General features: G+C 38.8%; 1 protein-coding gene across 2 annotated transcripts in view; it reads right to left on the reverse strand.

Moving 5' to 3' along the window:
- Positions 1-26,778, reverse strand: part of srgap3 (SLIT-ROBO Rho GTPase activating protein 3) — a 67,444-nt gene that overhangs the window by 10,362 nt on the left and 30,304 nt on the right. Inside the window, exons 4-15 of one of the 2 annotated variants that reach the window (XM_086086654.1) lie at positions 24,153-24,215; positions 20,111-20,296; positions 16,856-16,984; positions 12,270-12,491; positions 9,648-9,749; positions 8,812-9,009; positions 8,577-8,661; positions 4,269-4,296; positions 2,197-2,227; positions 1,139-1,199; positions 511-588; positions 288-422 (exon numbers count right to left, since the gene is read on the reverse strand). In XM_086086654.1, coding sequence (XP_085942780.1) covers positions 288-422; positions 511-588; positions 1,139-1,199; positions 2,197-2,227; positions 4,269-4,296; positions 8,577-8,661; positions 8,812-9,009; positions 9,648-9,749; positions 12,270-12,491; positions 16,856-16,984; positions 20,111-20,296; positions 24,153-24,215 — 1,318 coding nt within the window. Of the gene's footprint in view, positions 1-287; positions 423-510; positions 589-1,138; positions 1,200-2,196; positions 2,228-2,701; positions 2,805-4,268; positions 4,297-8,576; positions 8,662-8,811; positions 9,010-9,647; positions 9,750-12,269; positions 12,492-16,855; positions 16,985-20,110; positions 20,297-24,152; positions 24,216-26,778 lie in introns of both variants that reach the window. The other variant, XM_086086653.1, reaches the window with a different exon arrangement.

The raw sequence follows: 26,778 nt of genomic DNA on the forward strand, positions 1-26,778 counted from the left end.
AGTTAAGTTACTCTGCATTTTAACAGATACGCCATCCTGCCTTAAAGCCTACGATACATGTATCACGCCTCTCTCTTCCTTACTGGCTCTCTGCTAAGTATTACACAGGGAGCACTGATGTTCAGATTGCTTCCATGTGTTGACTTCGCTCGTCTTCGCGTCAACTGAGAGACGAGGAAACTTTGTTTTCCCCTTATGGCTATTTTGATTGCGCACACGCACAAACGCACACATGGACTCACGCACACACACACAACCGCTCTGGCTTTGAATGCTTGGTGACTCACTGATGGTTGAAATAAAGTCCAGGAAACGCTCCTTTGGGAAGAGGGAGTGCTCCAGTCCTCGGAAGTACAGTTTAAGCACTCCTGCCACTGAGTTGATATCGTGCTCATTGTGGTCGTCTATTAAGGGATCTTCTCCTGATGAATCATAACGAATAAGCAGGGCTGCAGAAACATTTGGCTTTCAAGCAAATCACAAGCGAAATGAGAACAAGAAGCCACTCACCTCTTTCAAATGAATTTTTTATATCATTCACTTCCACCTGTGATCCCGGCACTCGGAAGATGCCTTGCTGCTGCAGGCCTGAAAGGAATATATTGCAGATATACAGACAACATGAAATGGGCAACCTAATCTAGTCTAAAGGAAGATATTTTATTTTGTCTGGGGTTTTTTTTTCTCCAGGAGGGGGGGAGGGGCCACCTCTGTGAGGCACCAGCATGTGGTTCCAGTTAGAGGGCTACTAATCAGTTTTCTGGAGTTTCATTAGGTCCAGATCCAGGGGAGAGGCCCGCAGGCTCGAGCAATGAGCTGAAGACAGATGTGAAGGTAGATGGGGGGCGGAGCTATAAAAAGGTGGGGGATGGAGTGGGTGAGGAGGGTTGCTTGACAACAGAAAGCACAGTTTGGGTTGGGGGGGGGGGGGCGCTATCATAACTCTGTGTGTGTGTGTGTGATCCCTTGTTACGAGATTGTCAATTCCCCGGGGAGCAGGTCAAGACTGTGCGCCCGCAGCTATTTGCGAAGTTACAAGCACTCATTCAATAGTTCACAAACACACTTCAGAGGCGAGGGTTGTCTTGATTTGATTTCTTTTTCAGCCTTCAAGACGTATGCATGACGCGAGCCTTACCGTAGAGGTTGATGTATCGGACACAGCTCTCAACCACAAGTGGAATTGGTTGACCTGAATCCTGAAATAAGAGAAAAAATTGATTGTAGGCTTTTTATTGATACATTCAGAAATGATAGAAAAAACAGCTGGATGCTGCATCCAAACCAGCGTAAGCAGGAAATTAAGGGTTAATTGTTCTCATTGGCCACAACATTAGACACATTTTACAGTGTTGGGAAGTAAGTCCAAATACTTTGTTGTTGTAGTATTGTTACATTTACTCCCTACATTTGAAAACAGATATCTCAATTTCTACTCCTTAAAATGGAAGTCAACCTTAAACATCCCTTGACAATAACATGTTATATGTGACCTCAATAGTCTAACATTCTGATTAATATTACATGTGTGGAATATGAGTTATGCAGCAAAATCCAGCCGTTTTTATCCATCTCATGGGGCGGCCATTTTGCCACTTGATGTCGACGAAAGATGACATCACAGTTGCTCAGGGCTCAGGCAACGACCAATCACAGCTCACCTGTTTTCTGAAGCTGTGCTGTGATTGGCTGTTACCTGAGCAACATTAATGTAATCTTCCATTAACACCAAGTGGCAAAATGGCCGCCCCCTGAGATGGATAAAAACGGCTGCTTAACTCATATTTCACTAACGCAATATTAACCAGAATACCATATTTAGATTAGTGGGGCTGTATAGAACATATTATTGTTTTGGGGGGGGATTGGGGTTTACTTCCACTTTAAGTGGTCAAAATAGGCTTGCTACTTTTTTTTTTAACCTCTGCGGATGACAGCACGATGTAAAAAAGATGTAAATTGAGAGAGGTAAATTCAAACATTATTTTATAAAACAGCTCTCTACTTTGTATGATGAAGTACAGTTCCACACTACTGCAAAAAATAAAAAATAAAAAAAATAATCACAAATAAATGACTTATCACATCTTTGACAAAACCCAACATGATCTTTATACTGCAAATAATACAACTTTGGGGCGCATTGGAGGTGCAGCGAATGAAGTGGCCATTGAGTGCATATTCTCAGAGAGGTACCTGGATGCGAGCACGGGCATTCCTTCTCCCTCTGGGATAAAGCAGCATTAGCACAGCAGGGTATAGCAGAGAAAGGAGGGCAAAGAAGCAAAAAGTTAGACAAGCAATCATGAGGAATGAGCTCCTCGCGAGGTTAAAGGAGGCCAAGCGTAAGGACTGAACAACAGGGAAGCCACGCATGTGCAGTGAGGGACAAAGCAAGATGTCTCCTTCCACCCAAATATGTGTCTGGATTTATGAGCCAGAGACAGTAAATTGCGTGTGAATAAAGAGACAGCCGACTGCCGCTCCGCCTGCACCGGCAGCGCCACACAAGGGAGGAAGAGGATTAGAGGTTAATCAAAGGTTACGTCATGACGAAGGGCCGCGGCGAGGCGGAGGAACAAAAGGCCAAGATGAGGAAGAGAAGGAAGATGAGAGGCTGGAGGCTGGAGCCACCCCCCCCCCCCCTCCTCAGGAGTCACAAGGGACTGCTCAGGGATACACTACCACCACAAGAGGGTACCTTGACGAAGGTCTCCAAATTGCCGTTAAACATCTTATGGTTATAGACGGAGCGCGGTCTAGGCTTCCGCATTTTCTGGGGTTTAGGGGGAAGGGTGGGGGGCCTAGGAAACGAAGAATAGAAGGAATATCACCGCCATAATATTTAGAAGCCTCAAGCTAATCCTGAATATGTACATTCTGGGGTGAAAAATACATTTATAGTAGTATTTACATTTAAAAAATAACAAAAAATAAAATAAAATAAAATTCTTGTTTAATTAAATCTCAGTCTGCACAGTTGAAATGATCCAAGAGGGGGTCATTCAACATAATGCAAAAACATAGATTACTGATCAAATCAATGACCCTAAACACTGTAAAAAGAGAATTGTTGACCAACTTAATTGAATTGCTTCAATTTGTAACACACGATTGAATTAAATTAATCCAAAGTTAATATATTAAGTTGAATTGACTCATAATAAAAAATTTTTTTTTAAATAATAATAATAATAATAAAATTATAATAATTAATGAACTCGCAATTAATTCAACTTAATATATTAACTTTGGATACATTTAATTCAATTGTGTTACCAATTGCAGGAATTCATTTAAATTGGATCAACAATTCTCTTTTTTTCGGTGAATATGGAAATAAAATGAATTCCACTAAACATTTTGAACACTTTTATTTTTTATTTTATTTTTTTAAAGTAAACTAAATGTAGTCTTGACATCATTGTTCTTGATTGTGTGTGAGAAAGAGAGAGGGGGCATTCATTTTGATACAAACTTGATCACAATATTCTGCATAAAATATAATGTAAAATCCACCCATTGGACAAAAAATTCGATACAACTGCACGACAGAATGTGATCCAATCCAAGAAAAAAATATATATAATTAAATGCTGCGTTTAAAAAGATGATGCTCAGTTTTGTATGACACAGACATTAGGTTGCTAATTTAACAATATCAACTACATATAATCTACACTCCCCTTATTTGTAATATTTCCTGACCCGATCAGCTGTTTTTCGACATGTCACACCAGGAAGCGATGACAACTCTGACGAAGGCTGCAGTGACAGGAAACTGTCAGCAAGGTCAGACAATGTCTCTCTTTTTACCGCAGGGGAGAATAAAACCTAAAATTGATTATAAAAAGTAGACAAGATGAACGCTATCGAGCTGGTTAATATTGTGGTTGTGGCAGTGGATTTGAACAGCAATGCATCTTACAGAACTATTTCTAATTTTGCGGTCGAAAAGTGAACCATATTGAATCACATGAGGAGAAAAATATTAAAAACACGGCACAGGATGATGCAGTGTAGTTCTACAATACAGCAAAGCACAACAATAAATATATTGTTAAGCAGAACTTTTTGATACTGCTCTGATTGTGCAGGTGTACCTAATGATTTGTCCGTTAAGTGTAAAAAACACACATAAAAGACTAATATAATAATAATAAAAAAAAGAAAAAAAAGTCAAAACCCAACTTTTTGGCAAGAGCACTGAATACTCAAAATGTCTGGGATTGATCAAATCAACAGATGCTTTGAAAACGAATCTTTACCTTGTGGTTCCGCATTCAGCTCTTTCCCCTGAGGAAAAGACACACAAGAGGGAAATGTTTTCTATTAGTGCTGGAAGTGAATATATTAAACAGACCGCAGTGTCCAGCCTGAGAAGGACAAATGGAGCACCAAAGGCGCCATCGGTTGGACAATGCTATTGAGCAATAGACGATAGAGCCTCGGGGGACCTGGAGGATATGGCGAGAGGGAGGGGCAGCGAGGGAGGGGGGTTCACCAGTAGTGACACTGAACAATGACTGTGTCGCTTCATTGAGCCTTTTGTTGTAACAAAAGCTAAAACAAAACATTGCTTTTATGCTATTCACTTGCTAGGTCATGATAACACTCTGCTTTAACAAACTTGTAAATGTTGTATTCTAGCACTTATTTTTATTTATTTTTTTAAACACCCGCACATAAAGGAAAATACCACAAAAGAACACAATTGATTTGCGGCAACAACCAGGTGGGTTCTTTTGAACGGTGTGTGTCAGCTGGAAGCGAATCCATGCACAATAAAAGCAACAATGGCACCAAAAGTCCTTCAACATTTTTTCTTTACAAAAAGCCACAATGGATAATCACAGCAAGAGCTGAGCCACTTCTCTATACATCATTGTGGCATATGTGGCTAGTTTCCCACACATCATTCGAATGCATTGACTGATTAGCATGTTTATCTCTGGTTGCCCACCTGCACAATTATACACCTCAAACCTCAAAGACGAGTCTCTAAACAAAGCATGCACCTGCAATTCAACTGCACAATTTAATGGAATATCATATCCAGTGAAAAACAAAAATCTCAGGTAATTAGTTTGAGACAGCTCCACATCATACTGAGAGGTTTTCCAAGCTACGGTACAGGAGAGGGGACAATTTAAAACTAGGGGTGTCAAAATTAGTCTGTTAATTTTTTAAAAATTAATATTACTTGGAAAAACCTGTACTTGGGGAATTCCAGTCGCAACGCAGCAGACACGTCCACGTCACAATTGAGCAGTAATAAATTTAATAATAATAATGCATTTGTAGAGAATGGGGTCAAGTTGTGTTTCACAATTTTGAAAATGCGCAGAATTTCAAAAGTTACTTTATGTTAAAGATTAGATAGCTTTTAATATGAAAAGAAAATGCACTGAGCTGTCACCAACGTCTTACAAATGCAATTATGCCATCTAGTGGCAGAAAAATGACCTCAACACAAATCAATTTCATAGTACAGTATATACTGTAAATTACTGTATCAATGACTAAAAGATGCAGCCATATTAGTTCAACATTTTTTTCCACTTTTATGTTGAAGTATGAGTATGAAAACTAAATATTTTACCGTACATTTTTTTGTACATTTAGAACAGATATAAAATTTGCGGTTAATCGTGAGTTAACTATTAAAGTCATGCAATTAATTATGATTTAAAATTTGAATCACCCGACACCCCTACTAAAATCTGAAACATCTCAGTTCTGCACCACTACAAACTAGAACCGCAATAATATTTGTGGTGTACAGTAGTACCTTGAGATAAAAGTCTAAGCCGTTCTGTGGAACCATGCTCATAACTCAAAACGCTTAAAACCTATCTCAAATGATCCACTTCAGGAATTTTTCGAACAGATACTGGGATTTCGATTCAATTCACGATTTAAGTGCTACATTCACTTTGTACAGTAACATTTAAAAACATGACAGAAAATTACCTCATACCATCAAAACTTTAAAAGCTATTACTGTAATAATGCAAGGACACTAAAGAGGCTGGCTGGGCAAGGCAGTCCTTTTTAAGGTTTATAAAATGGTTCAATAAATCAATATTTAATAATAATGTTCCATTTTGTGTAATACTGTTGTTTTATTCACCAAAATGGTTTTGAATTTTGTACTAATGTGCATTTTCTTTGTATATAACTGTAAGAATATGTGTAAATATTTCCCCCCATATTTTTGTGGGGCCTTAGCGATATGGCCTGAAATTCATATTATGATACTAATTGGATCCTTTCATAGTAATGGTGAGAGTAAATGTGTAAAAAAAAAAATGCTGAATGGGTTATTTAAGTGTGAAAGGTAAATATTTCCTGGTCCAGAAAGTATGATATTTCTTCGTCTCTATGCTTCTTTTCAACCACATTTTGCATTGTCATGTCAAATTATAAATATTTGATATACTTTATACATTAGTTTAGCATTAGCTTCTCGTGTTGGTGTCATTAGCTTCTCGTGTTGGTGTGTTGCATGCTTAGGCTATTCCTCGTCCGCCCTTATTGCCATCACGGAGGCAGGATTAGTTAATTTTTTTTCTGTAGCAGTAACTGTAATGTATATGCAGTAAAAAATAAATAAAAATAAATAAAAAATAAAAAACAGGATTTTTTTGTTTTATAGTAGTTTTTTTACAGTACTTAACGGATATTTGACAATAACTTTTTTGCCAGTTATTTACTACATTTTACAGTAAATTATTTACAATGAACTGCATAGTCTTATTTTATAAAAGCAGAATTTTATATTGGATCTCATTGAAGTGTTTCTGGTGTACCTAATAAAGATCCAGCAAGCGTGCAAACTATACAATAAAAAAATAATGGAGACTGTTTATGTGCCAACTCGTATCAGTGTATGATGTTTTTATTAGGCGCCGCATGGCACACAGTTTCATCTTGTACCCCGTGACATGCTCACACGCAGCCCCACAGATGCGACAGTTTGGACAAGAAGCGGCAAGCTAATGAGCACAGCACAGCCCTGATTGATCACCTGAATAATTAAACACGGGTGGTACCCGGAGACGCCATATGCCGCGTTCATGCGCTCTCTGCTGCGCCGCCGCAGAGGTAAACAAACGCAAATCGGCCCAAAGATGGATGAGAACTGCTGTATAATGTGAGGGTTGGTTGTTTGCAGTAGAGCTCAAAAGGCAGAAGGACAGAATATGTTATCAAGTAAGTAGATGTATCGTCAGCTGTCTCATGCGCTGGTCTATTAGGAAAGATCTTCATGTAGAAGCAGCTGCACAGATGAAGCTGGACCTTCTGTTTGATTAGGCGTAAAAAATGTTCACGGCTGAGGTGAGCAGGGCACCCATGGGAGTAGGAGGGGCAAAAAGAACCAATCTTTCTCCTCTCTCTCTTTTTATAAACCCATTGTGAGCTTAACCAGCAGCAAAAAGGGAATTTCAGTCCAGCTCACAGCAAGGCCTATTTTCTGTACAATCTTAAGTTGCGAAAAGTACTTAAACGGTCAATTCACAATGAACTGCTTTTGAGCAACCATCCTTGGGGTGACAATCACTCGACTCGGGTATGGTACCCATGGTTGGGGCTGGGACACCATGAAGGGCCTCTCAAATGACATTCCGGCTTCTGACAAAGGTTACTTCAATGTCATCAGTTCCATGTTCATTCCTGCTGCTGTAAGAATCAGTTTCAAACCTAATTCCCTGCTATGGAGAACCAAAAATGCCAAAATTAAAAATATATAAATAAATAAAAGTGAAAATAAAAGTATAAAAATATAATTCAAAAATTAAATACAAAATAATATATATAAACTTAAATAAGCTATATATATATATATATATATATATTATTTATTTCATGCTGAAGACTCTGTCAGCATGAAATCCGTCATAAAATATTATTCAAATAAATTGTGTCTTGGGTTGAACTATTTGCCTATTGGTGGTTGATTGACATGGCAGTCTATGTCGGACTCTGCCCGTTCCACAGCAAGGGAAAATTCACAAACACAAAAGAAACAATGGACCTTGTTACAGGAACTTGTGTGAAGTTGTCGAGCAACTTAAGTCGCAAGTTGTGGTGACAGTGGACAAGATGGTCGTCCATTGCCGGAGCTCTCCATGCATGAATGCGGGCGAGACTTCCTTGTCTGCCGACACGCTCACGCTAGGCAGTTTGCAAAGGCAGAGTCCAATCCAAGACACGCTTAGGACCGCTCCCTCATTTGAATAACATTTCATGACAGATTTCATGCTGACAGCGTCTGCAGCATGAAATAAATAAATAAATATGAGAGCAAAGCCTAATTATTTATTTAAATCTATTTCTAATATTTATTTTTGTATTTATTTCCACATATATCTATACATTTTGTTGTTTTTATTTCCATTTATATTATTTTTTTTAAATAATATTTGTATATCAGTTTTTATTTTCACATGTATTTATTTTTCATTTTGCCATTTTTGGTCATCCCCTGCTGCCTAAACTTGCACCTGCTCTAAACCTGGAGGCAGCGATTGTGGAGATAGTGAGGGTCACATTAACAAGGGGGTAATTCTTACCTTCGCCAAGGGTCTGCTTTAGTAAGTCATGTTTGGCCTGCAGCTTAATGATGAGGTTACTGCCATTCAGGTACTCCTTGAATTTCTAAATAGAGAGATTAAAACGACAATGAGCGAGTGACGCCTCTAATCCCGCATAACACGAGCCAGCTCACGGAAATGCTAATCAAAGCGGGATCATTTTGATTCGTTTGGTGTTCAATTGAAATTTGATACAAGTATTAGATAGGCTTACTGAGAGGTAGAACATTTCAGTTTCCTGTTGGTTGGCCCTCCTCTTTGCTACATTCATCTTGCTCATGTAGGACTCGGACGCCAGGGACTTGATTGATTCAGTGGAGCGGCTATGTTGGAAGGCGTCAGACACGTCAAAATCCTCCACTGTCAACATGTCCTGCAGCGTTTGCATGGTAGCGTCCAAGGTCTTTCTCACCTACATCGAAAGGGGAGCATGAAAAAGGAAAACAGATGTCAATCCAAGGAATGTCCATTTAGTCTGAGGAGAAAAAAAAAGCACCAAGTGACCTTATTTTTCAAGGGCGAGATAAACTATCATTTGCATTGCAGTGAAACGAAAAGCAAATCACGTCTGAATAAAAGCGGAGACAGCTAAAATGGACGAGTGCAAATGCATACGTAATTTTTTTGCGCGGGGGCATAGATTGATAAAGCTCATTTCCAGTAATGGCACGCCCCATCCATTATTGCATATAACAGAAGACACAGGGCGGGAGGAGAGGCAGAGCAATTGGCACAGGAACACGGCTTATTATCACCTCCGTTTGCACCTTTGTGTCGGCGGCTTTTTTGATGAGAGAGCCCTCACTTCATCAGCATAACACACAGTTTCATACAGAAAACAACACTGGCACAGTGACAAGGCACTAAATAAATTCTCAGCCCCCGCAGTGGGAGGGGTCAGCGTCGAGTAATTGCGATGAGGACAGATGGTGATGTGGCCCTGCTCTGAGGCTCCAGGGAACAGCAGACAGGCCTTTCTCTATCAGGGGGAAGGTGATGTGGGGGAAGAGGGGGCTGCTGGACACACACAAAGCCCCCGTAAATCCTCACCTCCTCATTCTCAATCTTGAGTGTAGCCAAGCGAGACTGTAGTTGGTGGTAGCGCATCAAGAGCTCCGTCTGGACCGGTTGCTGGGCACTCACCTGGCACACCTAAGAAGAAGGAGCATAAAGCATTAAGATACAAATGGAAAAGAATATGTCTTGGGGTGGTTGGCACAGTCGCCTCACGTCAAAAGGGTTGCTAGTTCGAATCTTGGAGGATGAATACACTGGTTGCGTGGGTCCATCCCGCCAGAGTTGGAAAAAAAGCACTTTATTAATAATCTACTGATAATTTTCTTTATTATACCAGTCACCTATTGGATTTGAAAGTATAATGAACCCAAATACTTTTCGATTTAAGGCACTTGCACACAACATTGGGTTTTTGCAGCACCCATCCCCGATACGGTATTATCACAATATGAAGGTTAAGATATGATAATCATCGCAATATTGTGAGGAGGTTGGCGTTATAAAAAAAAGGTCACATTAGATTGTAACAAACAAAAAAACAAAAACTCATACTAAAAAAAAACCACATAACAGCAATGCATATAAACAACCTACAATCACTAATCTAATCTCAACATCTAATATTGAGGCTCTTGCTAATGCACGCACTCATTAAGTTCCTCCACATTACGTTCCCCTTCATCTGACAATTATCGTGGATTTTAAACATAGAAGAGCCAAAACATGCCTTGTGAAAATTAAACTGCACTAAAAAAAAACTAGCCACCAGAAGGAGCTAGAACTGCACAAATGGAAATCAACCTGACTTGACGACGACCATATTGTGGCAGTTTTAAAGGGAGGGTCCAAAGTTATCACTCAGAAATAAGCACTTTATAAACACTGGATGTATACACATGAAAACCTTCTCAATCAACACCTCTGAGCTTCTGTTAATGTGTGGTGGGGATTTTGTCGTCAACCACCAACACCCCCCCCCCCCCCAGCCTGTATTTTGCCATTTTGTTGCGTTTTGCCCAAAAGAAGAAAATTTCTGGGCGGAAAGTTAATGTTTATCCCCCCTGCCAATCACAGAGCGGGGGGCGTGTTGCTGAAGGCAGGCGCAATGTTGACGAGAAGAGTGATGTTGCAGGGCTGAGTGCGGTCAGAGGCAGGGGGCGTGAACGTTGAGCTAGTATGGGTTGAGCCATGGGAGGAGTCCATTTTGAATTGTTTGTTTACAAACAGAAACAGTCAAAATTTCAGACCTTAAATATCGCAATTTCACAATATTGACGCTATCGTTACATCCCTAGCACCCAGTGCAGGTCAAAACAGAAAGGATGGCAGTATGGTACAAGCTTGATTATATTTAGCACTGGTTGCTAAGCAACCAAAGAGGAAGTAGCCTGGTGCATTTTCCCACTGGTGTGCATGGAAAGCAGGCTGTAGGTCATATTTTTCACTTATACAAAGAAGGAGGAGAGGTGATACAAGTGAAGCATGTGTGGCTATGCTAAACTTTTAAGCTAACATTTATATTGTTAAAAATGCTAAAAATCATTTTTTCTACCACTTGAGGCAAACCTGGTACACCTAAATTGTACCTTATTTACCATGTAATGATAAGTCATTGAGTCTCAGAACTCAGGATACTAGGACATCACATTAATTATTGGGTCCTCCATTTTCTCGTTGATTTCTTTCCACTGCTTTTTTCAAGGTAGAAATCCATCCATCCACACATCCATCCATCTATCCATCCATCTGTTGCTGTTGTCATTTTGAAATCACTCTGCCACTTCGTGACAAATGCATTGGCTGACAATGTAATGTGCTGTGCTAAGCGCAGTGTGAAAAGACATTTAGCGATATGATACGAAGCAGCCAGGACAAGAATAGTACTGTATTTTTCGCAATATGAGGCGCATTGGATTATAAGGCGCACCTTCAATGAATGGCCTATTTAAAAACATATTCCATATATAAGGCGCATAGAATAGAAGGATACTGTTGTGGCTGGGGTTGCATTAAGCATCCACTAGATGGAGCTTACTTAACCAATATTGAACCACATATAAGGCGCATCAGATTATAAGCGCACTTCGTCGGTTTTTGAGAAAATTAAAAGCTTTCAGGTGTGCCCTAAAGTGCGGAAAATACGCTACATTTTTCCATGGCGGCCTTGATAAAACAGCTGGAAGGCAAAACACTTTTTAGGTCTAGCGATTTGCTGATGAGTCATGTGGTGACACAAAATTTTACAATTGATGATTGTTTCATCTTAAACCAGGGTTTCCTGACCTTAATTGACCAAAGGCACATGTTTCACATTAGAAAACTCTCATGACAAACCAAACAAAAATGTCACAATAAGTATACAGTATATACTAAAATACTGAAGATCTGGTTTCATTGTATCCACAAATGTACTACCTAGTGCAAAAAAAAAAGCAAGTTGTATGGTCACATGTGGATTTACAAATTAAATGTACCTTGTACAGTCTGGCAGAAGAACATTTAATTGGTCTTCCTGTCCCTATTTCTAGTCAATTAAAAAGTGAAATTTCAAAGCATAGTATTTATTATTATTATTATTCAGCTAGGTACATAATATTTAATTTGCAGAAAATCTTACTAAATGTGAAAATGTTAAGCACTGGGAGCATATCTCACCTCATCTCCCATGTGTGGCAGGTACTCGAAGCGCATGGGAGGGCAGAACACCTGGTTATGCATATCCATGAGCTTGTGCTTGTCGCTGCGAGAGTCCAGGTTGTCCACCGCGTTCTCGATGACATCCAGTCCCTCGTGGCGGGAGGTCTCCAGGTTGTACTCCGCGGACAAGTAAGTTCTAAAGGTCCGCGCCAAGCTAGCGTGGTATCCCAGATCACAGCACTGTGAACGACAAAAACACTTTGCGGTTATCGTATTGGAAACGATGTCAGAGCAGCTTGCAGGGAAATATGAAGAAATTACATCTTGTTTCAAGTTTGTTCCAAAACAAGAGCTCACATCCTGATCGGAGTTAGCCTAGTAGGACACCAGGGATAATTACAGAGCTTTATCACACTGAGCGGTATGAAGTAACCCAATTAAGCAAAGGGATGTTTGGGCTGAGCGTTAGAGGGAGCTAGGGGCGACTGACAGTTGTGTGAATCACTAAGCAAATGCTCTTTAGCGCTCGTTAGCGCGAGGAAACTATCTCTTTGCTTTGATGTAGCCTCAATAAGTCACTCAAATGAAAAAAGGAGACTAAAGGGGTGAAGCAAATTAGGCGGGGGTTTTTTTCATAAGCAAGCTATGTGACAACAAAACAGGCAAATCTACGAGTCTGCTGCAGCAGATGCTGGAGTTAAAGGATGATTGAACACGTTTACATTCAAGCACTGATGACCGTATTGCTTCTGTCTCGCTATGACAAATGCTTTCATGTTCACTTAAATTTTCAGTACCGCATATATTTAGGCTAAGGAGGAAGAAGGGAATAGGTTTATTTGAATCCAAATTGATATGTTTTGTTTCTCGTATATAAGGGTTATTGACAGATAAGGATTTCACCAGATGCAGCACCGTTAATTTATTATGAAACACATAAAATATTTACTCTTTGTTATTATTTACTATTATCGACCATTTAGGACATCTATAATTTAGGGCATAAATCTATCATGGAAAGCTTTCTACAATGGTCGGTTGGTCGCACCACATAATATTTTCAACAATACAATAAATGGTTGGATGGATGGATTAATAATACAAAAGAAATTCAACTTTTTTTTTTTTTTTACATCCCTCTGCATGGCAAATCTGCTTTTGAGAAATGTTTCATTATTTTCATTATTTATTAATTATTGCCCGTACTTCCTTTGGCTGCTCCCTTTTTTACTGTTGTCTTCTGCAGATGACTGGAACCATCTGTAGGTAGCAGAATTTAAAACGAAGTTCTTTCATCCTCCTTTCTGCTTTTAAAAACTCTATACAAACCAATGTTCAAGAACACTCCACTTGCTTTTAGCACAGTGCTTCTCTTTTCTTTTTCTTTTTTTACACTCAAAAAAATATTTCACACCAGCAAGGTCATTTTAGTCAACTAAAACTAACAAAAAAAACTAAAACAACAATTCAAAATACAAATTAGTTACCTAAATAAAATAAAAGCAAAAATGCTCTGTAAAAAACGAAAACTAACAAACTACATTTCATGATTACAAAACTAACTAAAGCGAACTATAATTATAGCAAAAATGTCCTTCGTTTTAGTCTTTGGCAATCAATTTAATGCATGAGCCTTTGGGGATGATTTATTTTTTATATTAACCGGAATAAGGATGTCACGCAAAAGTGACATCATCTAGCAGCAGCCAATAGAAAAGCACCTTCAGATGACGTTGCTCCCATGGTGTGTTTTTTTAAATATTGCGTACAAGTAATACACACACAAAAAACTAAAACTAATACTGAAACTAACTAAAACTAAACTAAAACTAAGCATTTATGAAATAACTAAAACTAATACAAATGAACAGAACCACCCTGAAAACTAATTAAAACTAACTAAATTTTAAAAACAAAACTCAAAACGAAATTAAAACTAACTAAAATTAAAAATTTCCAAACTATAATAACCCTGCACACCACTCCCAACTTTCCGTGACTTATAAAGAGTGTCATTTGTTTATAAAGTTGTTGTAAGTGCACCTCTGCAGAAGAGATCATACTCCTTGCACACTCTCTGACAATGAGGGTGCCACTGCCACCTACTGTAGTGGATGTGGAATTACGCTTTATTCAAGTAAGGTAAATTAGCAACTTACTTTCAACGGTCATCATATTTATTGTGTGTTGTGTTCATAACATGATGATGTTGGTTTTATTGTTTTGCTCTTATCACTTTCATGTAACTGCCTCGTATGCTGCCTCTTGGCCAAGTCATCAACGTAAATTAGAAATACTTCTCAACTGACCTACCCGGTTGAATAAAGGTTACATTTATTTGTTAATTTTGATATTAAACTCTGTTAAATGTATTTGAAATCCTCTTTGCAACCCTATGCAATTGGTTGTAATGTGCATACTACAGAAGATTCATATTTTGGTAATTTAAATAAATTATGATTAGGGGTGTCAGGCGATTAAAATGTTTTATCGTAATGAATCCACTACTTCAATAGTTAACTCACGATTAATCGCAAATTTTAAAAATGTATAATAAAATATTTTTCTTCTAAGGTTTCATACTGAAAAATGGGGGGAAGTTAAACAAATAGAATTATGGCTGCATCTTTTAGTCAGAAGAAGACATATATTTCATAATTTATCAAATTAAGTTAAAATTAAAAAGATGTAATGTACTAAAAAAAATGATATTGATTTGTGTTGGTCATTTTTCTGCCACTAGATGGCAGAATTGCATTTGTAAGACATTGGTGACAGCTCTGTGCATTTTTCTTTTCATATTAAGCGCTATCTAATCTTTAACATGAAATAACTTGGTATATTCTTCACATTTTCAAAATTGTAAAATACAACTTGACCCCAGTCTCCACAAATATATGCATTATTTTATTTTTTTATTACAGCTAAATTTTGATGTGGACGTGTCTGCTGTGTTACGACTTATTATACTTGGTTTCTGCTGAACTACTTTAGATTGCACTTGTTGTCTATGATAATACTGTACATTCAGAAGAACCCTGCTCTCCATGTCAAATGTTCAAAATGGAGGTCATTTAGGTTTCACACACTCGCATGCTCCCTATAATGACACCTCAGACAAGCATGTATAGCAAACACATTATTAAAGATCATTACTGATGCTGATGTGGAGTGACAGAGTGGACTTCTTGCTGAGCGAATGTTGGCTTTTAATGTGTGCTGAGTCGTCAAAAGCATTTCTTAATCTGCCCTGCGAGTGGCACCCAAACTAAACATCCTTACAATCCCATTCAACGCAGCTCAGAAAGGATTTGGTCCATTCAGCGTCCAGACACTGGATCCAACCGAGCAGAACAAGACCAAGGGACTGGAATAGCCACAAATCAGCATCTCAATACAACCGGTTAGCATTTACATATAAACAACAAAAAGACTGACTGATATGAAATAGATTTCTTGCTACGCATCACTACATGTACAAATTTAATGACATCGTGTCTGACCTGGAAAACATGCATTGTATTCTACTCCTGATCTAGTGCCGTATGGTGGCCCAGCCTCAGGGAACATCGCTGAGAATCTTAAAACACTAAACAAATAATAGAAAAAAACATTTGTAATGTGGCAATTCTTTCTCATTTGGAACAACCTCTTGCGCAGACGCCAACAACAGCTTTTTTTCCGTTGGTGTCAAGAAATTAGTCATCTTTCTCACAGCCAGCATGTGGCATTACATAAGGATTTAATACAAAACATGGCAAATGTAATGTTCCACAAGTACATTCTCAACATAAATTTCCTTGAATGGAAAATAGGGCTGCTTTCTGTGCTCTAGATGTATATTTCAGCAAAAAAAAAAAAAACATACAGTACCCTGCATGCAAATAGAGCAGTGGTTGCGTTTTTTTAGTTTGTTTGTTTTTAGTTTGTTTATTATAGAATGTGTGTATTGAGAAAAGGAAAGAAATCTTTTTGGCAAGGAACATTTTTGTTTTCTAGCTGAAAGTGGACCACTCGCATATAAAAATGCACTTTGACAGAATTTGGCAAGGGTATGAAATTAATAATAATAACAATTAATATAATAAATGAAATTATGTGCCATTCTGCGATAGGCTGCAGCTCATCCGCAACCCTAATGAGGAGAGCAGAACAGAAAATGGATGGATCGATACACGTGCTTAATATGACACTGACTACAACATTCAGAGAGAAGAAGGTTCTCCACATCCGGTGAATTCCAACCATACAGACTAGAGGAAAGCAAATTGAATTTAGGATCAATTAGGATGTCAAATTGTCAATACCCTCATCCGTGTTGACGTTTGCCGGACGAAAAATTAGGAAAGGCCGCACTGGATTGTGCCGATGCTCCTAATATTATGGCCAATGAGCATAATGCAATGTATAGTAAATGCATTCATTCATATCATTTGTCACAAGGCTTCAAAGAGTATGATTAAGAGTTGGTGTTGAACACCAAGGGTAAAAAGAAAATGAAAATGAACGCAACGTGGCCATCAAGACACAACTGGAGGCAGCGCAGTTAATTCCACGTCAACTCTCAGCTGTGCCACGTAAACAAACATGTGTTGCATACTTACGTCTATCATATCGGCGACATCGTGGATGTAATATTTGGCCACCACCGCGTTTGTTGCTGCCAGGTTCAACAAATAGTCATTGCGGGCTTTGGTGCACTTCAACTTATTCTCGGAGTACTTGGCTTGCCTCTGGAGAAGAATGAACAGATGAAGGGAAAAACACATCAGTGTGGGTAAATCAAGCAGATGTGTGTGTGTGTGTGTGGGTGTGTGTGTGTGTGCGTGTGTGTGTGAGGCAGCTGCAGCTCTGGGACCCTCCGAGAGGCAGAGATGGTAGCGGGAAGTTTGGAAACACTCCAGGGAAGCTGCATCTACATTAGTCGTGTGTTAAGCGGCGCAGGGCAGGCTTGTGTTTAGTCATGAATGTGTTTCTCAGCACTCAGGAGACTGCACAATGCTGACAAAAAAAAAGGCTGCGACTTTAACAGCTGGTGCACTCAGCGGGGATAACTCATCTAAAGAGAGGCAATGCAAGAGCTACAGCACAATTTATGCCTCTACAGATACCTGGAACAATATGTAGATACATGACTGGTGGAAAATATTCGCAAATATAGAGAACGAACATCCGATTGTGATGCAGTTACAACCACAAAGATGGATGGCTAGCTAGATAGCTAGCTAGATAGCTAGATATGAGAATGGTTGTTTGTGCATACACTCTAAAAACGATTGGGTCAAAAATAACCCAAATTGGGTCAAATATGGACTATCCCAACTTTTTGAGTTATTAAACAAATTAAATTAATAAATTAAATTAATAATCCACAAAGCAACCCACTTTTGGGGGGTTCTTTTGTGGTTTATTCGTTTGACTCAACTTTTGGTGTAAATTGAATAACCCAATTGAACTGGGTAAAAAATGAACCGACCCATCTTTTGGGGTTAAATAACTCAAAATGTTGGGTAAAATTAAATGAATAACCCACAAAGCAACCCAATTCTGTGGTTGTTTTGTTTGTTATTTATTTGACCAAACTATTTGGGTTTATTGAACAACCCAAAAAGTTGAGTTGGTCCATTTTTGACCAAATTTGGGTTATTTTTGACCCAACAGTTTTTAGAGTATATGTGCCCTGCAATTGGCCGGCGACCAGTGCAGGGCGGACCCCGCCTCTCGTCCAAAGTCAGCTGGGATAGGCTCCGGCTCACCCACACTCCTAATCAGGACAAATGGAAATGGAAGGATGGGTAGATTGAGGGGTATACCTAATGAAACGGCCGAGCAAAAAAAGATGCGTTGTAAACCCAACGTTAATTTGAGAAGAAATACATGTTTAGCTGTTTAACACAATGTAGTTATATGGAACTGGTCCAGTACTTGACAGGGTTGCTTCCGATTTGACCATCGCACTTTTTGCTCTACGTGTACTGTATATAATAAAGCCTCCGGGATGCAAATTTCAGCAGTAGCGTGTTGGTTGGTAGGCTATTTCCACCTCAAAGTGTGCGGCAGAGACAACATCAATAGCTTGGAAACTAGCGAGACTAGAGGGGAGGAATGTTCATTGCTGCACTGCGTTATAAAAAGAGCTCAATTCCCAAGCAAGCGCCATCCCGTATAAATCAGAAACACTGTCATCCTCTGAGCCTTTTGATTTCCGGCACCTGATATATAAAGGGAGTTTCATTTGCATGAGGAAATTCCAGAGGAAGCTCCTGCGTGAAAACTGTTGAAAGTAAAAGTACTTTGCAGCAGTTGAATGTGAGCTGAGCTTGCCTTTTAGCCAGGAGTCTCCTCAGAGAGTTTTTCCACTGCACTTGCTAAGTTTACTGCTGTTTATCGCTGTCATATATATTTTTTCTAACTCTACCAAGGAGGTTATGTTGTAATTTCTGTTTTGACTTCCTGTCTACAGTTAAAGCAGAGAAACAATCAAATGCTTCTAAAGGAATGGTGCACATATCATGGTCCGTGGGCCAAAGAAGGCCCACTCCTTTTTTTATTTTTTTTATTTTTTTTAAAGGGACAGTGAGTATTATTTAGTGCCATCTAGTGGTAAACTAATAAAATGCAACAATTGTGAAGCACGTGCACTACAGTGGCAAACAAGAACTCGCTGGAGCGGCTAACAAAAACTAGCTGAAGCAGCTAGCTAGAGCGGCTAGTGGGAGAAGCTAGCGAGAGCAAAGCAGAGGGAGGCAAGCGGCACGAGCCTGAATCACAGAACTCAACAACAATCACCTGCAGGCCTCAGCTTTGTAAGGTAAGCGGCGGGCGACCCTGTGGGTTTGACGCTAGCTGCAAGCACCACCAGAGGCTAACTATGTTTGCGAAGATCTTATCCTTATCCGTATCCATACCAGAAAGATGGAGGTGAAACATGTCAGCCTCCTGTAAGGCACAGCGCGACCTATGTAATATATTTAGCGGTACAAGGCCTATGATTATATATATATATATATATATATATATATATAAATGTACGTTGATATGATATCACTTTTTTTGTTGCATATTATTGAAATTAATATTGGGTTTTTAAAATGAATGAATTATTAAGTTCACCACTGGATGGTGCTAAATCATAGAGACTCTCCCTTTAATTCAACCGTTCAAGCATTTCAATAATAAAGACGCCTGTGATATTATTTGCATTAATTTAGCCCCATTCCCTAAAATTGGTTAAATACAAGTATAACACATTTTTGTAATTTAGTTAATTAATTAATCGTTTAAACTTTTTTTTAAAACATAGTAGATAGAAAAGACAACTATTTACTTTTTTTTTTTTATAATAATAAACTAGTTGACACTTACAAAATTTTATTTATATTAAATAACTCATGAAATAATTTTAGTTACTCATTACAGATAACATAAAAAAATGAGAATTAATGAGTATTATATGTAACTTCGGTACACAGTTTAACTTTTTTTTTTTTTTTTGCTCATCTACGTTGAACAAAAATGTAAACACACAACTTTTTTGCTCCCTAGACTTGCACTAGGCACAAAATAGGTTCAGCTATGAGCTGAACCTATTTTGTGCCTAGTGCAAGTCTAGCCAAAACACAGTCCAACAGTGTGCATGGGTGGAGTTTTCCTTCCTTTAGTATTTTGCTATGCTTTCGCAGATAGGAAAGGGCGCTTGTGCCACCATGTGCCATTGTGGGATGGAACGCAGCCGACTCCCGTCCAATCGAAATGGCTCCCCTCAATTCGTTACTCATTAAACCCCTTTAGCGCGATAAAACTGAACTACTCAAACCTCACCATCCATTCCAGGATTAAGATCTCCAGTAAACACCCACCTTCTCTTTCATCTTCTCGATCTTCCTAACAGAACTGCGTCGGGACTGGCGGTCTTCGTGCCGCAGGAGGTTCACGTTGAGATCTCCCGACTTGCTGAACTGCTTCTCCTCTTGTTTCTCCGCATCCTTCAGCTTGCTCTCGGCACTGATGCTCTCCGTGTGGTACATGTGGTACGTCTTCATCACCTGTGGAGGATACGCCAAAGTTCAGCAATGGCTGCCATCATCCGCATGCTCATATCATCATCTCGTTGGACAGATTCAATTGTCATCCTCTGGGGAGTGCTGAAAGGTAAAACTATAGGCCACTTAGTGTGCTTTTGTTTTAAATAAAGAAGTGTGTTTTCAATGTGTGGGTGGTTTGACTTGAAAATGGAATGTGGTAGTTCTACTCCACTAGAATGAGAAGGCACTTTAAAAAGAGCCCAGTCAGACTAATCGATGATTTACAGAACACAATGAGCCTCGGAGAGATGTCCTCTTCCAAATTCTTCTGTTCTTTCCAAGGATGCTTTGCGCTTTCACGGTGGCCTGGTGGATCATTCAGGGCAAAAGATTTGGCAGTAACACACATGTCACCACACATGGAATTTCTCAACAGAATACAGGAAGTCGTATTTTTAAGTCATCCTCGCATCCCCCTCCTCAATGTGCTTTAAGAATGTTTTTTTTCTTCTCTTCCCTCTCCCTACTACGATTGAGATACTTTAATACTACTGCAGCAAGGTGACAACAGGTTTGTAGTGGCAGAATGCCTGACATTTTTTTTTACCCTATTTTCTCGTTAAATGTAACCATATGCGTCTTCCGCACTCTTGTAAAGTGTCACCCAGATGTGAGTGGTGTCTTTAAACGTCCTGAAAGCATTTTGATTTTTTTTTTTTTGAAAATACCCCAGGATGTTGGACAGTCTATATAAACACTGATTTATTTGTTTCCTCCTCCAAGTTTCCTGTGATCTACTAAATCATGTACACTTAGGCACTACTAGTCCTTTCATCTCCTTAAGAACTGCCTTTGGGTCAAAGCATGTGATAGTAATATTTTCCAATGTCGTCTTTGAAGAAGCGCTATTTTGTCCCATCATTGTGTGCCGCTACATAAAAGACCACCATGCTCCAGGAAGGGAGGAACAACAGCAACAACAGAGGGACAAACAGCTGGGAGGCAAATATTTGAAAGGAAAATCAATGCATATGAAAAAAAAGTTTTCAGAAGGATACAATGGGTTGCAAACATATTATCTAATTAATACAGAGATTAGCTAACTTGATTTGAATTTGTTCATTTCATTTGTTAGCCGAGTTCAGTTGTGTGACCATGTAACTGTAAAAAATAAATGTTCCCATTGAAATGGACTAAAATATTATATTCTAGCACCACCAAAAAGGTGACTTTTGTTTTGTTTTGTTATATGTCTGTAATAAAGAGAAACAGCACTGTGTTTCTTCTAATGCCATAAGATGTAGCAGGATGCACTTTAAACATTTAGCTAACGAATATTAGCTAACGCTGTTAGCCAACACTGTACTAGTCTGTAGCTAGCTAGACTAAACTGAGTAAAAGCTAGGTAAAAGTTTGACATATTGAAATCAATTCAAATTAAAGTTGTCAAAATTAACATTATACAACTCTTATTGGCAAGATTGAACTGTGAACTTACAAACAAAGCTTTTTTCAGTGTTTGTTTAAATGCCTCAAATGACCAAGCTCCACCAATAGGAAAATTATCAGCGATAAATGCAGGGAATACTTGAATGTCAGTCACACATACATACACTCAAAACAAAATCAAAACTCAATACATTTATATAAATAAAGAGTATGTCATGACAGTTTGTGATGTGTGGCGTTAAGGAGCATCAGGAGCCGTTTACCCTGCGGTTAGGTCAGTATGAGCTTCTGCTTTAAATTCTGCTGGCAACGCAAAGCAGAAAAAGCAACCAATGTGGGGGATACAGCTGTATTTCAAAACTTATAGTATCTTTGTAAAGGCAAAATTTATACTGTACTTTCGGATTTTATTAGAGGCAGTTTGGTAGGCCTCAAGGTTAGCGTGTTTCAAAATTGCTTGCGAGGGTTCAAAATTGTTCATAGGGTAAAATGTTGTTTGTCTATTTGTGCCTTGCCTTTCATCCAAGTCAGCTGGGAGAGGCTCCAGCAGCTAACCCACAACTCTAATGAAGACATCTGTACATAACTAAGTGGATGGATTTCATTAGATTCCGCAGGTGTACCTAATTTTTTGTACTGTGACATAACCCTTGCGTGTAATATGTGGGGAAAAATCCACCATATTTTCTTAAAGATAATTGGATGGGAGCAACTGCTGCTGCTGTTGAATGAAAAAGTCAACAGAAATATGAATGACAGACTGAGGCAAAGACGGAAACAGCACTCTCCAGCTGAGAGTTTCTAAATCTGTGTTGCTATTAATAAGCGAAGCAAGGGAACAGCCAATAGACAGCAGGTGGTCCATCACAAAGATAAGATCGGCTTTATTGATCTCACTGGGGATATTAAGTCTGCGTAACCGGAAATTAAGTTGGAGCCGAGAATTGTTGCATCTTTCTGACTCATGTTACTGAAAATATCAACAGGAGATTTTCAGGCCTTTGCACTTTCCTCATTTCAAGGCTTGGCAGACTGAAAATATGTTTTTAGCACACGGCCTTCCATGTCTGGCTCAGGAGCCGGGGATTTCGCACTTTTCTTGGCCGCCAATGAAAACCGTTAGAAGATAAATCACCATGTGTTACCAAGTGACTACAATATTGATTTGGCTATTTATGAAGAAAAGAAAATACTAACAAGGTTGCAGGCAGGGAAAAATGTGCTCAACGCCTATGAAAATGCTTTCCAAATACAGCGGAAGCACAGAAGTTGCATGCTCCTGAGGTCAATTACGTCTCCAGAGTTCTGACTACCATCATGCATGATGTCACAAAAGATAGCAGTTCAGCCATCTGAATTCTGAGCGTGTCTTTCGCTTTTTCTTTGACACCAGACTCACTACGATAATTGCTGTATTTTGTTTTTACACGGCATTTGATTTAGAATTAGATGTAAAACGATTCACCTTAGTAGTTTGTATATAATCTGCATTAGAGCACTTCATGACACTCGATCGGGGATGGCAAACTGCGGTTCTGGAGGGTTGAAGTCCTGCAGGTTTTAGAGGTTTCCCTACTCCAACTGCAGCTGATTCCAACTCACAGGATCGTTATCTGGCTTATGCAGAGCTTGCTGATGAGCTGATCATGAATCAGCTGTGTTGAAGAAGGGAAATATCCAAGACCTGCAGGACTCCGGCCTTCGAGGACCGGATCTCGCCATCGCTGCACTAGATGGTCTAAGAAAAATTGTTAGCACCGGTGCTCATGGTTGAATAAAATAAATAAATAAAGCATTTAGCCTACACCTTCTTTTGTGACGAATAAAAAAAAAAGAAAAAAGAAAAATAAACACATGTTGGCTTGCAGAAAAGGTACATAAAAAAAAACACCAGCACACAAATGGATTTTTTATGACACTGTTAAGAAAAGGAAGATGTAGCATGTGAAACAACAAAGCAGCAGAGAGGACTAAAATAAAAATGCATTGCCAAGGCAAAAAGATGCACTTTTGGCTAATCCATTTTATCCTGCCACAAGCTCCCAAATGCAGCTGCATTTTGCAGATAAAAACAAAATGATGTGCTATATGACAAAAATGACACCTCGGGGTATTAATCCAGACAGACAAACCTAAAGCAGAACATTTGAGGCAAGAAAATGCTGCACCACTTCATCATTTATCGCATTATTTTACATTATCATCATCAAAACTGTTCGATGAGTACTGTAGCTACACAGGACACATTAATTAAAAAATAAAATATATTTAAAGTCTAGCACATGAAGTTTCAGGGCACTCACATTTATGTTTCGTTTTTTTGTTTTTTTTTTACAACAAAATAACTATGGGGGGGGGGACAATGAAAGGTTGAGAAAACTATAAAGATAAGGATGAAAGGGCATGAAACAGATCAATGTTGACTTACAGTGTATAGTTCATTGGTCACCTTCACCAGCTCCTCGTGCATTTGGATGCCGATGTCCTTGCTCTGAAAGACAACAGCCCAAGAAAACATCAGGTCATGTCTAAAAGGTGACAAACTGTTGAATATACCTTAACTTCAACATACAAATCAGAATACAAGTATAGCTTTAGATAATATTTGGAATGTCAATGTGTTGTCCATCTGAAGATAGAGTATGGGGCAACCTTGGATTTGTTTGTTTTTGCATTCGGTCCCGTTCAAACAAGCGCTAAACTATATGCGATAAACGCTTCAACTCCCACAAGGGTTGTGGCAGCTGGTGAATGGCATCAGTGCGCATCAGTGGCTCTGAAGTGAGACAGACTGCAGCATGTAGTGCAGACTGCAGCGGCTCAGAGGGCCAGGGAGGGTTCAAGCAGGCCGTGAACAAATGTGATGCAACACACTGTAAGAATTGGAATAATTTTGGAGCGATCCACCTTATTTTAAATGCTACAGAAATGCATCCACGTCATTCTTTGAATGAACAGTATCTGCATGAGGAATAAACACCACACCTCCAGTAGTTGTCATTTTCCCCATCTAGAAACAAATGACAGAGATGGCATCTGTAAAGCTGAACGCTACTACAGGAAATTTGATACACCTGCTGACCATTTATTATCCGCAAATGTACCTATGCTCAGATTTCTGCAGAATTTCAATAAGTATGAAAAATATTTGATTCTATGTATGTATTTATTTACGAGTCCTCTAAAAATGATAACCTAAATATAGCAAAATATCAAAATAGAATAAGTATTGTTAATACTGTAAAAGTGTTTTTCTTGGTTAAAACGTGACGTCACCCGACGAGGTCATTTGCATTTTCTTGGTGTGTTCTATTGTGTGCAATACAATAACAAGTTATTTTTTACACCCAAAGATTCCAGTCATGTCTTCACCATTCGTTGAATTCTACCACCAATTGATCATCGCCATCTTGATTGTAACTTAATTTTAACTTTATTAAACTAAAGTATGCTAAAATAGCAACGCTCAAAGAATTGTTAGCGTATACAGTACTTATGTGATTAGCTGTAAACAGCAATGTTCAATTACATAAAAAAGATCAAGAAAGATACAATAATGGTATAACTTGTTTTTCAGATATTGTGAAACAGTTTTTGTACGTTTGTGTATGTAATGCGTATGTGTAATGTAATGTAATATATATCTACTCTAGCAGTGTCGTAAATGAGTATTTGTGACCTCAAAGTCGTAGCATTGCTGCGGTTATATTAAATTTCATTATTTCTTTTTTTTTTACAATGTTAGCATAGCATCCGACATATAGGGTGTCTAAAGTTACTCTAGTCACACAAATCTCATACTCTGTCTGACCACATGCACACGACACAGACTATGTTTATCTAACTACAAGTGAACAACTTTTTGATGTAAATTTAGTCAAACTGTTGTTGTGCTATATTAGTGTAGCAACAGAGCTAACCCAATATCCCACACATCAAAATAGCGATGTCGACTTTTTTTTAAGTTTATACTGTAAAATCACACAACACTAATATCTGGTATTCTTAACATTTTGGGGATTAATGTCTATAACTAAATCATTTAACATGAGTAAAAGGGTGTTTCCTTGGATAGCACAGTGCATCACTTCATAGCTTTCGCATCACTAACGCTGCCAAGTCTATTGAGACGCGATGCTGAAGTCCAACTAGAATACGCAGCCATCAAAATATTTAGCTAAAACCTTTTTTCTCATTTATCCTTTCAATTCTTTAACCGTTCCTGCCAGCTATTTGGCTCTATTTGACAATAAAGGTCAGACGACAAGAGCACTCCCATTCGCTGAGGTAGCTGCTTTCAGTTGAAGCCTTGTGGAGACAGGCCAGGTTATAGACACGACCCACCCATGCCAAAGGGGGAAACCGAGGAATGACTCTCCGATGACTTGTTTTATGAAGTGGAGTTGTTTTTTTCAAATGAAGGGTTTCCAATTTTGAGTGTTGGCACACACACAAACATGCACACTTACAGGAAGACGTGCAAGGTTTGAGCAGGGTTCTAATGTTTGGATAAGACCTCAATCATCTTAGCTATGTGCTGACTAAATGCTGCTAACACTCATTGGGAGGTGACAAAATATTTATCCAGGAGTGTCTGGGCCACACTTTTCAGCGTGTTGCTACTTCTACAGGCCGCCTCAAAACTCCACCCAGAGCTCATAACAACACAAGACACACGAGCACAATATAATGAGATCTAATAATATGCAATACAGCGCAGTTCTACTAAATTACCACATTCAGTATTTCAAAATCAAACCTCACCACACCACACATTTAGTCACGTCAGGGTTCGTTCAAGGTTGCCGTGCGTCCTAAATATTCTCTAAACAGTCTTAATGGTTCTCTAAACAATTTTAATGGTTCTCTAAACAGTCTTTATTGTCGCGAGGAGTCTTGAGAAAGTTTAGGAAACGCTGCGACCTTGAACAAACCCTTGTGTGAAATCAACATGCACTCGCGTCGCAAATGTTCGTCCCTCAATGGGATACAGATCATTATATTACATTTTGTTGCTCTACTATTGGAATAATTAATGATTTAACGATTGATTG

The sequence above is a fragment of the Leptonotus elevatus genome, chromosome 10 (assembly GCF_054856555.1).
Source record: "Leptonotus elevatus isolate MCC_2025b chromosome 10, RoL_Lele_1.0, whole genome shotgun sequence".
In the NCBI taxonomy this organism is placed as follows: Eukaryota; Metazoa; Chordata; class Actinopteri; order Syngnathiformes; family Syngnathidae; genus Leptonotus; species Leptonotus elevatus.